This window comes from Heterodontus francisci, chromosome 49 (assembly GCF_036365525.1).
Source record: "Heterodontus francisci isolate sHetFra1 chromosome 49, sHetFra1.hap1, whole genome shotgun sequence".
NCBI classification, from domain to species: domain Eukaryota; kingdom Metazoa; phylum Chordata; class Chondrichthyes; order Heterodontiformes; family Heterodontidae; genus Heterodontus; species Heterodontus francisci.
Genome location: NC_090419.1, coordinates 10,095,337 through 10,108,428, shown reverse-complemented (window position 1 = coordinate 10,108,428; position 13,092 = coordinate 10,095,337). Strand labels below are relative to the sequence as shown.

The following is a 13,092-nucleotide window of genomic DNA, read 5'->3' as shown; positions in this document are numbered from 1 at the left end:
GGAACCAGTAGATGTAGTATACCTGGATTTTCAAAAGGCATTTGATAAGGTGCCACATAAAAGATTAATAGGCAAGATAAGGGCTCATGGGGGTAATATATTAGTGTGGATAGAGGTTTGGTTAACAGACAGGAAGCGGAGAGTGGGCATAAATGAGGCATTTTCAAGTTGGCAATCAGTGAATAGTGGGGTGCTGCAAGGATCAGTACTGTGACCTCAGCTATTTACACTCTATACTAACGACTTGGATGAAGAGACAGGGAATAATGTATCTAAGTTTGCTGATGATACAAAGCTCGGTGGAAAGATAAGCTGTGGGGAGGCTGCAAAGAGATATAGACAGGTTAAGCGAGTGGGCAACAAGATGGCAAATGGAGTATAATGTAGGGAAGTGTGAAGTTGTTCACTTTGGTCGTAAAAGGAGAAAAGAATATTTTTTAAAAAGTATGAAACTGGTAAGTGTTGATGTTCGGAGAGACTTGGGGATACTCGTACAAGGAATGCACAAAGTTAACATGCAGGTGCAGCAGGCTCTTAGGAAGGCAATTAGCAAGTTGGCCTTTATTGCAAGAGGATTGGAGTACAGGAATAAAGACTTACTAAAATTGCACAGGGCTGTGGTGAGACCGCACCTGGAATACTGTGTGCGCTTTCGGTCTCCACATTTAAGAAAGGATAGACTTGCACTGGAGGCAGTGCAGTGAAGATTTACTATATTGGTCCCTGGGGTGAGGGGGTTGTCCAATGATGAGAGGCTGAGTAAATTGGGCAGATATTCTCTGGAGTTTAGAAGAATGAGAGGTGATCTAATTGAGACATACAAGATTCTGAAAGGGTTTGATAGAGTAGAAGCTGAGAGATTGTTCCCACTGGTCAGGGAATCTAGAACACAGGGACACAGTCTCAGGATAAGGGGCCAATCATTCAGGACTGAGATGAGGAGAAATTACTTCACTCAAAGGGTTGTGAATCTTTGGAATTCTCTACCCCAGAGGGTTGTGGATGCTCCATCATTCAATACATTTAAGGCTGGGATAGACAGATTTTTGGTCTCGCAGTGAATGAGGGATATGGGGAGTGGGCAGGAAAGTGGAGTGGAAGCCCAAGATCAGCCATGATCGTATTAAATGGCGGAGGAGGCTCGATGGGCCGAATGGTCGACTTCTCTTTGTGTTCGACCGTGGCCACCCACCCACCCACCAATCATCTCTCCGCTTCAACAGGCACTCGATAGACAGTCCTTGGCCTAACTCCCAGACAATCCTCTGGGTCTGGTCTCCCGAGTGGTTAGTGACAGGAGGAACCTCCGTCTCCCTCTATCTCTTGCTCTCCGTCTCACTCCCTTTTGTTCTCAGTCTCTCTCTCTCTGGCTCACGTTCTCCCCCTCCCCGGCTCGTGCCCCCTCGCTCGTGCTCTCGTCCCCTCAATTTTCGGTGATAATTTTTTAAAAATCCCACCCCCCCCCCCCCCCTGTTTTCTCTGATCTCTGTCTTCCCAGTCCTGCCCTTAAAAAAAATAGCCCAAGTTTCTGATAGGTATCATTAAAAAGGAAACTTTGCTATTCCTTGCCCTCCCAATGGTGTTGGGTGAGATCGTCTGGGCCAGGTGTGGGCCTGAAGCATGCAGAGCCAGTGGTTCCACGCTCGACTTCCCTGCCAGACAGAGGATTCACTGACCTGCTGAAGGAAGATTGCCGTCCCATGAACTGCCCACCAGTAACTGGTTCACTGCCATGCTAAGAGTTTCCATTCTATGAAGTGAGGGCGGAAGAAATACCCCCGTGTTCTCCTTTCTGTAGAGTCGAGTCACTCACCATCGTAATCGATCTTCCCATCGTTGTTCTTGTCTCCGTCTCTCATCAGCTCCTCGATGTCGTCCTCCGTGATGCATTCGCCCGTGGCCTCTAACATCCCCTTCAGCTCCTCCAGGTCGATGTAGCCGTCTGTGTTCCTGGTGGTAACGGGGAAGGTCAGTGAGTGAGCACCGGCAGGAGGACATCCCAGGAGAGCTGCCTCTCCAGTGGCCTCAACATTTGTTCCAATTTCTCACCAGAAGAGAATTTCACCCCGAGCCACAACAGGAGATATTAGGGAAGGGTGACCAAACACTCGGTCAAAGAGGTCGGTTTTAAGCAGCGTCTTAAAGGAGGGGAGAGAGAGGCGGAGAGGTTTAGGGAGGGAATTCCAGAGCTTAGGGCCCCAGGCAGCTGAAGGCACGGCTGCCAATGGTGGAGCGATGGGAATCGGGGGATGGTCAAGAGGCCGGAATTGGAGGAGCGCAGGGATCTCGGAGGGTTGTAGGGGCTGGAGGAAGTTACAGAGATTGGGAGGGTTGTAGGGGCTGGAGGAGGTTACAGAGATAGGGAGGGTTGTCGGGGCTGGAGGAGGTTACAGAGATAGGGAGGGTTGTAGGGACTGGAGGAGGTTACAGAGATAGGGAGGATTGTAGGGGCTGGGAGGAGGTTACAGAGATAGGGAGGGTTGTAGGGGCTGGAGGAGGTTACAGAGATAAGGGAGGGTTGTAGGGGCTGGGAAGAGGTTACAGAGATAAGGGAGGGTTGTAGGGGCTGGGAAGAGGTTACAGAGATAGGGAGGGTTGTAGGGGCTGGAGGAGGTTACAGAGATAAGGGAGGGTTGTAGGGGCTGGGTCGAGGTTACAGAGATAGGGAGTGTTGTAGGGGCTGGGAGGAGATTACAGAGATAGGGAGTGTTGTAGGGACTGGAGGAGGTTACAGAGATAGGGAGGGGGTGAGGCCCTGGTGGGATTTGAACACTAGGATGAGAATTTTAAAATGGAGGCATTGCTGCACTGGGAGCCAGTGTATATCAGTGAGCACAGGGAGTGGTGGAATGGGTCAACAGAACACAGTGAGCATCCAACCAGGACCTGCATGGTGCCCTCCTGTCAGCTGGGAATGGGCTTCCTTGGCCACTTCCAGCACAGGCCAAGGGGCCTTGAACCTCGAAGCACTGGACCAGGCTTGGCACACTGGCCAATAATGGTTGACAAGCCCATCTTCATCCAGTCTCCACTCTGGGGCATTGCAGCCATCAATCAGGAGAGGGAAACCCTGGCCAATTTATCTAAGGCGGATGAATAAGCAATGTACTGAGGCCAAACTGAATGTCCTACCCTCAGCCCCGGGAACACAACACACACTGGGGGGTGAAGCTCCAGATCTTCAAGGACGCGTCAGAAACGGGCACCTACTTGTCGAACATCCGGAAGAGTTCGGCCAACTCCTCTTCCGACTTTCCTTTGCTCTCGTCCTTCGTGCACATCACCATCATCACCAGGAACTCATCAAAGTCCACCGTCCCGCTGCCTGTCGGATGGAGGAGTCAAATGGTTCAAGGTTTTCGGTAATTGAGAGGAGAAAACAGGTTAATTCTCAGACTTGCTCCTGTGCTCACCGTCCCCAGGCCCGGGGGGGTATCTGTTACCGTTACCGGGCCCAGGTCTTTCGGTTACCATGTCAGCATTAGTCCTGTCTTCTTCACCTGCTCCTCAATATTTTAACACGGGATTGTCTTTCAGCACCTATTAGTTCCAATTCGCCTTTGAAAATAAAACCGAGACGCCAGCGCTACAGATGTTCCAGGCGCTTAGATCAAAGACTCACCGTCTTCATCCACCTCGTCAATCATCTCCTGCAGCTCCTCGGGGGTCGGGTTCTGGCCCAGCATCCGGAGAACCTTTCCCAATTCCTTGGTGCTGATACAACCGTCCGCAGCATCCTGGACAAAGATATCGAACGCAGCCCGGAATTCTGAAACGTAGAGAGTAAAGCTCCCTCTCCACTGTCCCCAGCAAACACTCCCCAGGACCGGTACAGCACGGGGGTTAGATACAGAGTAAAGCTCCCTTTACACTGTCCCATCAAACACTCTCAGGGCAGGAAGAAAAAAAAAAAACGGGGCTAGATACAGAGTAAAGCTCCCTCTCCACTGTCCCCAGCAAACACTCCCCAGGACCGGTACAGCACGGGGGTTAGATACAGAGTAAAGCTCCCTTTACACTGTCCCCATCAAACACTCCCAGGGCAGGAAGAAAAAAAAAAACGGGGCTAGATACAGAGTAAAGCTCCCTCTCCACTGTCCCCAGCAAACACTCCCCAGGACAGGTACAGCACGGGGATTGGCTGCTCTCTGATTTGGGAGCCTGAGTGCATCAACGAGGTGCAGCTGACTGTGGCTGTGTGCAGAGGTTGGAGGCTGCAGGCTGTGTGACTGCTGCAAGAGGGAGAGACTGAGACTGAAAGAAGGGTTTTTCCACATTTTCAACAAAGGAAGGAAGGCAGTGAACTGGAAGAACTGGAAGCTCTTTTTGTGAGTTTGCTTGGTACTGAAAGTCTTTTTCATTGATTGTTGGGGGTGGGGAAAGAAGAGACCTGAAGACCTTGGGTGGGGCTGTATTGTTCAATAGGGAGCTCCTGTGTTTAACATCTTTGGATAGGGAGCTCCCTCCCCACCCCAACTATTAAGCCTGGGACAGCTGGAGCTGCCCAGGTGAAGAGACATTATCTGAACATCGAAGGAGGCGTGTGCCTGGGCAGCTTACAGCTGACCCAGGTGAAGACATCACCCCACCCCACCCTCCCAACTGGAAGACCAGCTACAAGACTTGTGCAATACTAACAAAGACTGATTCCTCTTGGCCTTCCTCTCCCTCAGCCTCTTCCCCTGTGCTACATCCTTTAAGTGTTACATTTTTGATTTATTGTATTTGCTCTTTTCTTTTTTTTTTCTCTCAGCAAAGTGCCTGTAACTCTTCCACCCCATGACTTCTCAGTCCTCTCCGGTGGCGGGGCCCTCCTATGCTGCAGCAGCTGCGACAGCTGCTCCTGTGGCCCCGTCACCATTTAAAATCTTAACATCAAAGCATGGGGTGAAGAGTTACACCCATCCTAATGTGACTATTGAGGCTTGTGTTAAGGCAATGGCCGTGGTTGTCGGCCCCTCGGCCATTGTTGCAGCCTCAAAGATGTATGGGAAGGCTGTGTTCTTCCTGAAGACCGAGCGGGCTGTGTCCCTCGCCCTAAGTACGGGGCTCACAGTGGGTGGGATTTTCCTGCCAGTGGACCCTCTGGGGGCCACTGCACATCGGGTAACCTTGTCGAACGTCCCACCCTTCATTCCTGATGAGCTCCTCCTCCCCCACCTACACCATCTGGGGGAGGTGAGGTCGGGGATCACCCCAGTCCCGCTTGGTCTTCGGGAGCACAGCCTCCGACATGTCTACTCCTTCCGCCGCCAGCTATTCATGCAGCTGGCGCGGGAGGAGGTCTTGGAGGGCCACTTCAGTATAGAGTTTCAGGGGACGGCCTACCGCGTCTTCTGGACCTCGGATGGAGCGCGGTGCCACGTCTGCAAGGGGGTGGGGCATGTTCGTAAGAACTGCCCCAACCTCCCGGCCGCCAGCTCCACCTCGGCGGCCCAGAGTGGTTCCACAGCACCTCCTCCCACTCCCCCCGCAGATCCAACAGACACCGCTCAGTCGGTTCCGGAGGCTGTGGTTTTCACAGCCTCTGGTGGGGAGGGGAGCGTCCGTCCGAGCAGAAGGAAGACGCGGGGAAAAAAGAAACATCATGAGGCGCGTCCCCTGGACACTTTGACACAACCCGAGCCTGAGCTCAGCCCAAAGCCCATTCCCATGGAATCCACCTGTCCCAGGGCTGGGCTCAGGCCCAGGGTGACTAAAAAGGGAAAAAAGGGTGCGGAGGCGGAGGCCTCTGATGACATGGAGGTCTCTGAGTCTCCGCGCCCAAGTGCGAAAAAGAGGAGAAGGCACCCCTCCACAGAAATAACACAGGGCCCTGAGGTGCAGGGCCCATCTGTTGGAGGGGAGCTGCCTCCTGTTTCTGGTCCTCAGGTTCCCCCTACCGCCACCACCAAGGCTGCAAAGTCCGGGCAGGAGCACTCTATTCCTCAGGATAGAGGGGAGGGGATGGCCCCGGTACATGAGGCCCCTCCTGAAGGAGTAAGTGGGGCCCTGCTTGTGGTGGGGGAGCCTGGGGAAACCGCCCATTCCGCCACTGCTACTGGGTCGGGTGCCCTGAATGAAGGGGAGGGCGAGGCCCCAGAGGGTCGGGCCTCCCAGCCGGAGTCCACCACCAACCAGGAGACACCCGACCCAGTTATAACTGAGAATGCTGCCCCATCTGCTGGGCCTGTGGGTGCTGGCGGAGCGGGAGATGGCCTCCTCTCGCCGCCTCCAGTCTCGGCTCCGGCTGGTTTCCCGGAGTCCGGAACTTCTGTCTCCCCTGGACCAGTCATTGGCCTGGGGATGGAGGTGGAGGGGGGTCCTGAACCGCTGGTGCCTACAGGCTCCAGTTTCACAATAGAACCCAGAGAGGACTCCTCCGCCATCGATCCTGGGGGTGGGATCGTGACGGAGGCGGGACCAGCTGGCGCGGCCGGGACGTCCGCCCCACAGTGTGTGGTGGATGTGTCGGCCGCTGGCGGTGACGACCCGGAGGAGGATGGGGACTCGGTGCGGGGCACGGAGGATGATCTTGATTCCATCGCCAGTGAGGTGGTGGAGTCCCTCGTGCCTCCCACCGAATCTCCTCTCATCCCCACGGCGGAACTCCGGGATTTCCTCGCGGCTTGCAGAGGTTGCCGCAATAAAGTTCAGCTGGCCCTCGACCGTTGGTCGAATCTGGCGCTGATCATCCAGTCCGTCCGTGCCGCCCTTAAGATAGCGGGCAAGCGCGCGGACGTGAAACTGGTTGAGAGGCGCCGTTTTAATGTGTTCCTCAATGGGTTGCTGGGGGAGTGGAGGGCCAGGTGCACTTCCACTCCCTCCTCACAGTGAGGTGTTGGTGACGGGTTTTAAGTACCTTTGACATGAAGATAACCATAGCCAGCCTCAACATCAACGGCAGCAGAGGGGCTCACCGCAGATTTCACAATCTCTCAGTCCTTAGGGAAGGGAGATACGCGGTGAGCTTTCTGCAGGAAACCCACACCGTTCCGGGAGACGAAGCCACCTGGCTCCTGGAGTGGCAGGGTGGGGTCTACATGAGTCACCTCACCCCTATTTCTAGTGGGGTGGCTATCTTGTTGGCTCCGACTTTTCAGCCGGAGATCTTGGGGGTCAAGGAGCTAGTGCCGGGCCGCTTGCTCCACCTCGCCGTTCGCCTGGGTAGTGTGCCGCTCCACTTTGTGAACGTGTACGCGCCCAGGCCCGGCGCGTTGCAAGCGCGCTTCTTTGAAGAAGTGTCCGCTCTCTTGAGCTCCATCGATAGCGGCGAGTGTATCATCCTCGGGGGGGATTTTAACTGCACCCTCGAGGTGGGGGATCGCTCCGGTCCCCAGCGCGGCCAAGCGTCGGTGGAGAAGTTGAGGGGACTGATCAGCTCCCTTAACTTGGTGGACGTCTGGCGGAATCTCCATCCCGAGTCCAGCGCCTTCACGTGGAGGTCTGGAGGAGGGGGGTCGCGAATCGACCGCCTCTACATTTCGCAGGCGTACGTCTCCCGCGTTTCGGCGGCCTCCATGCGGTTGGTGCCGTGCTCGGACCACCGCCTGGTGTGGGCGGAGTTCACTCTGCTCCGCACGCGGGCGGGGTCCACGTACTGGCACTTTAACAACCGGCTGCTGGAGGACGTGCGATTTCGGGACTCGTTCTGTCGATTCTGGGCCGACTGGAGAAGGAAGCAGGGGGGCTTCCCCTCCTTGAGGCTATGGTGGGATGTGGGCAAGACTCCCATCCGCGTCTTCTGTCAGGAGTACGCGAAGGGGTCGACCAAGAGGCGGGAAGCCGAGATCGGGCGCCTTGAGAGGGAGGTGCTCGACTTGGAGTCCCGCCTCGGTCATGCCGTCGCGGACCCGGCTCTGTGGCAGGCGTACAAAGAGAAGAAGGGCGCGCTGAGGGACCTGCAGCTCATAGCGTCCCGAGGCGCGTACGTGAGGTCGCGGATCCAGATCCTGGAAGATTTGGACCGCGCCTCTCCCTTCTTCTACTCGCTGGAAAAATGGCGGGGGGTCCGTAAGCAGCTCGTCGAGCTGCTGGCCGACGACGGATCCTCCATCACGGATCCGGAGGGAATGGGCCTCCTGGTCCGGACTTATTACAGTGCGTTGTTCACTCCGGATCCGTCCAGCGAGGATGCGCGCAGAGTTTTGTGGGAGGACCTGCCGCAGGTCAGCCCGGAGGGCGCCGAAGGATTGGAGGCTCCGCTCACGTTGGCGGAGCTGACTGGCGCCCTCCACCAGCTCTCGAGGGGCAAATCCCCAGGGCTGGATGGGTTGACCGTGGAGTTCCTCAGGGCGTTCTGGGACGTCCTGGGGGACGATTACGCGCGGGTCCTGGGGGAAAGCCTGGCGACCGGGGAGATGCCCCTCTCGTGGCGCAGGGCGGTCATCGTCCTGCTGCCGAAGAGGGGCGATCTCCGCCTGCTTAAAAACTGGCGTCCGGTCTCCCTCCTCAGCACGGATTATAAGATCTTTGCCCGGGCTATGTCTACCCGCCTGGGCTCCGTGCTGGCCCACATGATCCACCCCGACCAGTCCTACACGGTCCCGGGCCGGTCCATCCAGGACAACATCCACCTGGTCTGGGACCTGATCCATCTTTCCCAGAGGACTGGTCAGTCGGTCGCCTTTCTCTCCCTCGATCAGGAGAAGGCGTTCGACAGGGTGGATCACGATTACCTTTTCGGGACTCCGCGCGCTTTCGGACTCGGGCCGCATTTCGTGGCCCGGGTCCGACTTTTATACGCCGCCGCAGAGTGTCTAGTCAAAGTTAACGGGTCCTTGACGGCGCCCCTTCGATTTGGGAGAGGAGTGCGTCAGGGGTGCCCCATGTCCGGCCAATTGTATACCATCTGCGTGGAGCCCTTCCTGTGCCTGCTTCGCAGGAGGTTGACGGGATTGGCTCTGCGCGAGCCGGCCATGCGGGTCGTCCTCTCGGCTTACGCCGACGACGTGCTCCTCGCAATCACAGATCCCGTTGACTTGCGGAGGATGCGCGACTGCCAGCAGACCTTTTCTGCCGCGTCCTCCGCGAGGATCAATTGGGAGAAATGTTCCGGACTCCTGGTTGGTCAGTGGCGGGTGGACTCCCTGCCGGAGGAGATGACACCTTTTGCGTGGAGCACCACGCACCTCCTCTATTTGGGAGTCCACCTTAGCCCCGCTGAGGAAGCCTGGCCGGCAAACTGGCAGGAGTTGGAGGCGAAAGTCACCGCTCGGCTGGGGCGCTGGACAGGACTGCTCCGAGTGCTTTCCTACAGGGGCCGAGCGTTGGTCATAAACCAACTGGTGGCCTCCATGCTGTGGTACCGGTTGGTCACTTTGGCCCCGCCCCCTGTATTTGCCACCAAGATCCAGAAGAAACTCGTCGATTTCTTCTGGGGCAAGAGGAAACACTGGGTCTCTGCCGCGGTCCTGAATCTCCCGATCGAGGAGGGCGGTCAGTCGCTGGTGTGCGTCCGCACCCAGGCTGCGACTCTCCGCCTTCGGACCCTGCAGAGATACCTGTACGTCGAGCGTCCTCCCAGATGGTGTGCGCTGGCGACGTATTTTTTCCGCCAGTGTCACTGCCTTCAAGACGACACGCAGCTCCCGGTGGAGTCCGTTAGCCGCGCCTCTCTGAGGGAGTTGCCTGTCTTTTACCGGGATCTTTTCCGAGTCTGGAACATGGTCGCCTCCAGTCAGGGCGCTCCCCCGCCGGCGGAGGAGAGCGCCTCGGCTGTCAGGGCGGCCGACTCCGGGGACGGTCCGGCGGGCGGAGGAGTAGCCGAAACCCCCGGGACGCCCCTCACTGCGGGTGGCGAGGGGGCTCGGGAGTGCGGAGCGATCCCGGCCGAGCTGACCCCCGCTCGGCCGGAACTGCTCATCGGACCCAGGCCCCGAAACCCTCCTCGGGAGCCGGTCCCGCACAACCCGAGCCGCCTCTCGGAAATGCCCTCCGTGCCATTCCAATCGGCGCGGAGGGGTTTCCTGTACGGGCTGTTCCTGCACACTCTCCACTTCCTCGCCCTCGTCAGCCGGCCGGACACGCCCTGGCGGTCCGCGTTGCCATCTGGCGGCGAGGGGAAACCCCGATGGAGGTCTCTCTACGCGGGAGTCTTCCCCCTTTACATCGGGGACCTGGGGTGGAGGGTGCTGCACAGAGCAGTCCCGTGCAATAGGCTTTTAAGTAGGTTCACGGACTCCCAGGCCAGCTGTACTTTCTGCGGCCTGGACGAGTCCGTGTTCCACATTTATATGGAGTGTGCGAGGTTGCAGCCCCTATTTGAGTATCTGAAGGGGCTGCTCCTCAAATTCTGGCTGCACTTCTGTCCCACGCTCCTGATCTTTGGGCACCCAGTGCGGAGGGGCTCGGGCCGGGAGGAGGATCTCCTCGTCGGTCTGCTCCTGGGCCTGGCCAAGGTGGCAATTCACAGGTCCAGGTTGCGGGCCGTCGGGGGGTCCGTCCTCCCCGATTGCCTGCCCCTCTTCCGCGGTTACGTTCGCGCCCGGGTGTCCCTGGAAAAGGAGCATGCGGTGTCCGCCGGTACGCTTGAGGCCTTCCGCGACCGGTGGGCACCGCAGGGACTGGAGTGCATCGTCGACGCCGAGAATGGCATTTTAATTTGAGTTTTTTTGTTTATTTATCTGTTTTAATAAAGTTATTTTAAAACTGTAATATGTACATAAAGGGGGCCTGAGGGATAAAGGCCCCCTCGATGTGAAAAATATAAAAGGGGCCTGGGGTATAAAGGCAAAAAAAAAAAACGGGGGTTAGATACAGAGTAAAGCTCCCTCTACACTGTCCCCCATCAAACACTCCCAGGACAGGGACAACACGGGGGTTAGATACAGAGTAAAGCTCCCTCGACACTGTCCCCAGCAAACACTCCCCAGGACAGGTACAGTTCGGGGGTTAGATACAGAGTAAAGCTCCCTCTCCACTGTCCCCAGCAAACACTCCCCAGGACAGGTACAGCACGGGGGTTAGATACAGAGTAAAGCTCCCTCTACACTGTCCCCCATCAAAAAAAAAAAAACGGGGTTAGATACAGAGTAAAACTCCCTCTACACTGTCCTCATGAAAAAAACCAAACAAAAAAGAAAATAAAAAAAAAGAAAAAAAGAAAAAAAAAACGGGGTTAGATACAGAGTAAAGCTCCCTCTCCACTGTCCCCAGCAAACACTCCCCAGGACAGGTACAGCACGGGGGTTAGATACAGAGTAAAGCTCCCTCTACACTGTCCCCAGCAAACACTCCCCAGGACAGGTACAGCACGGGGGTTAGATACAGAGTAAAGCTCCCTCTACACTGTCCCCAGCAAACACTCCCCAGGACAGGTACAGCACGGGGGTTAGATACAGAGTAAAGCTCCCTCGACACTGTCCCCAGCAAACACTCCCCAGGACAGGTACAGCACGGGGGTTAGATACAGAGTAAAGCTCCCTCTACACTGTCCCCAGCAAACACTCCCCAGGACAGGTACAGCACGGGGGTTAGATACAGAGTAAAGCTCCCTCTCCACTGTCCCCAGCAAACACTCCCCAGGACAGGTACAGCACGGGGGTTAGATACAGAGTAAAGCTCCCTCTCCACTGTCCCCAGCAAACACTCCCCAGGACAGGTACAGCACGGGGTTAGATACAGAGTAAAGCTCCCTCCACACTGTCCCCATCAAACACTCCCCAGGACAGGTACAGCACGAGGATTGGCTCCTCTGTGATTGGGAATACTGAGTGCCTCAACGAGGTGCAGCTGACAGTGCTGCAGTCAGTTGCCGGAGAAGGAGTGTTGAGGAGAAACTGCAAAAACTTTTCAACAACTTTTGCTGCAGAGGAGGAAAGACTTTTGGATTAAGCCTGTATTTTGAGGTGGGTGTTGAGCACCAGACTCTTACTTTATTTGGACTGTTGTGGGAGGTGGAAGAGGCCAGAAGAACAAGGGGTGGGGGCTATACAATTCTGCAGGGAGCTGTGCAGTTGCACTAAAGTTGCAGGGAAGCTCCCTCCCCACCCCAATTGCCCAGCCTGAGTCAGCTGAAGCTGCCTAGCTAAGATACAGAAGGGGATAAATAGTGCCTGGGCAGCTTCAGCTGGCCTAGGTGAAGACGCCTCCCCCAACCAGAAGACCGTAAGACCAAGTGTGCTGGCAGAGACTGTTTTAATTGTGCTGTGTGCACCACCTCCAGAAAGGAAAGAAAGTCATCACTTACAGCCTGTCTTTCCCTCTCCTCTATTCCCTCAGCCTCTCCCCTAACCTGTTGTTTGTTTGTTTTGTGCATAAAGTTATTTTCAAACTTACAATTTGGGGTGGGTTAGCTCTTAGACTCATGGCAAGCCCTTCATCACAGGTGGCGGGGCCCTCGACAACCTATGCAGCTGTAGCCTCTGTGGCTGCCCACGTGGCCCCGTCACCTTTTAAATTAATAACATCCAGCCATGGGGTGAAGAACTATCCCCACCCCAACATGTCCATTGAGGCCTGTGTGAAGGCAATGGCCGAGGTTGTCAGCCCCTCGGCCATTGTTGCGGCCTCAAAGATGTATGGGAAGGCTGTGTTTTTTCTAAAGACCGAGCGGGCCGTGTCCCTGGCCCTGAGTAAGGGGCTCACTGTGGGGGGGGGACTTTCCTGCCAGTGGACCTTCTGGGGGCCACTGCGCAGCGGATAATGTTATCAAACGTCCCGCCCTTCATTCCAGTGAGCTCCTCCTCCCCCACCTGCACCATCTGGGGGAGGTGAGGTCAGGGATCACCCCAGTCCGGCTTGGTCTTCGGGAACACAGCCTCCAACATGTCTACTCCTTCCGCCGCCAGTTATTTATGCAGCTGGCGCGGGAGGAGGACTTGGAAGGCCAATTTAATGTGGAGTTCCAGGGGACGGCCTACTGCGTCTTTTGGACCTCGGACGGGGCGCGGTGCCACGTCTGCAAGGGGGTGGGGCATGTTCGTTAAACTGCCCCAACCTCCCACTCCCCCCACACATCCAACAGATGTGTTCTGGAGGCTGTGGTTTTCACAGGGAGGGGAGTGCCCGTCCGAGTGGAAGGAAGACGCGGAGGCAAAAGAAACATCAAGAGGCGCGTCCCCTGGACACATTGAAACGACCCGAGCCTGAGCTCAGCCCAAAGCCCGTTCT

General features: G+C 56.4%; 1 protein-coding gene across 6 annotated transcripts in view; it reads right to left on the bottom strand.

Moving 5' to 3' along the window:
- LOC137358434 (troponin C, slow skeletal and cardiac muscles-like) overlaps positions 1 to 13,092 on the bottom strand; it is a 45,315-nt gene that overhangs the window by 908 nt on the left and 31,315 nt on the right. For all 6 annotated transcript variants that reach the window (XM_068024398.1, XM_068024400.1, XM_068024396.1 and 3 more), the window contains 3 exons: positions 3,623 to 3,769; positions 3,211 to 3,325; positions 1,814 to 1,950 (listed from right to left, as the gene is read on the bottom strand). In XM_068024398.1, the coding sequence (XP_067880499.1) occupies positions 1,814 to 1,950; positions 3,211 to 3,325; positions 3,623 to 3,769 (399 nt within the window). The remainder of the gene's footprint in view (positions 1 to 1,813; positions 1,951 to 3,210; positions 3,326 to 3,622; positions 3,770 to 13,092) is intronic.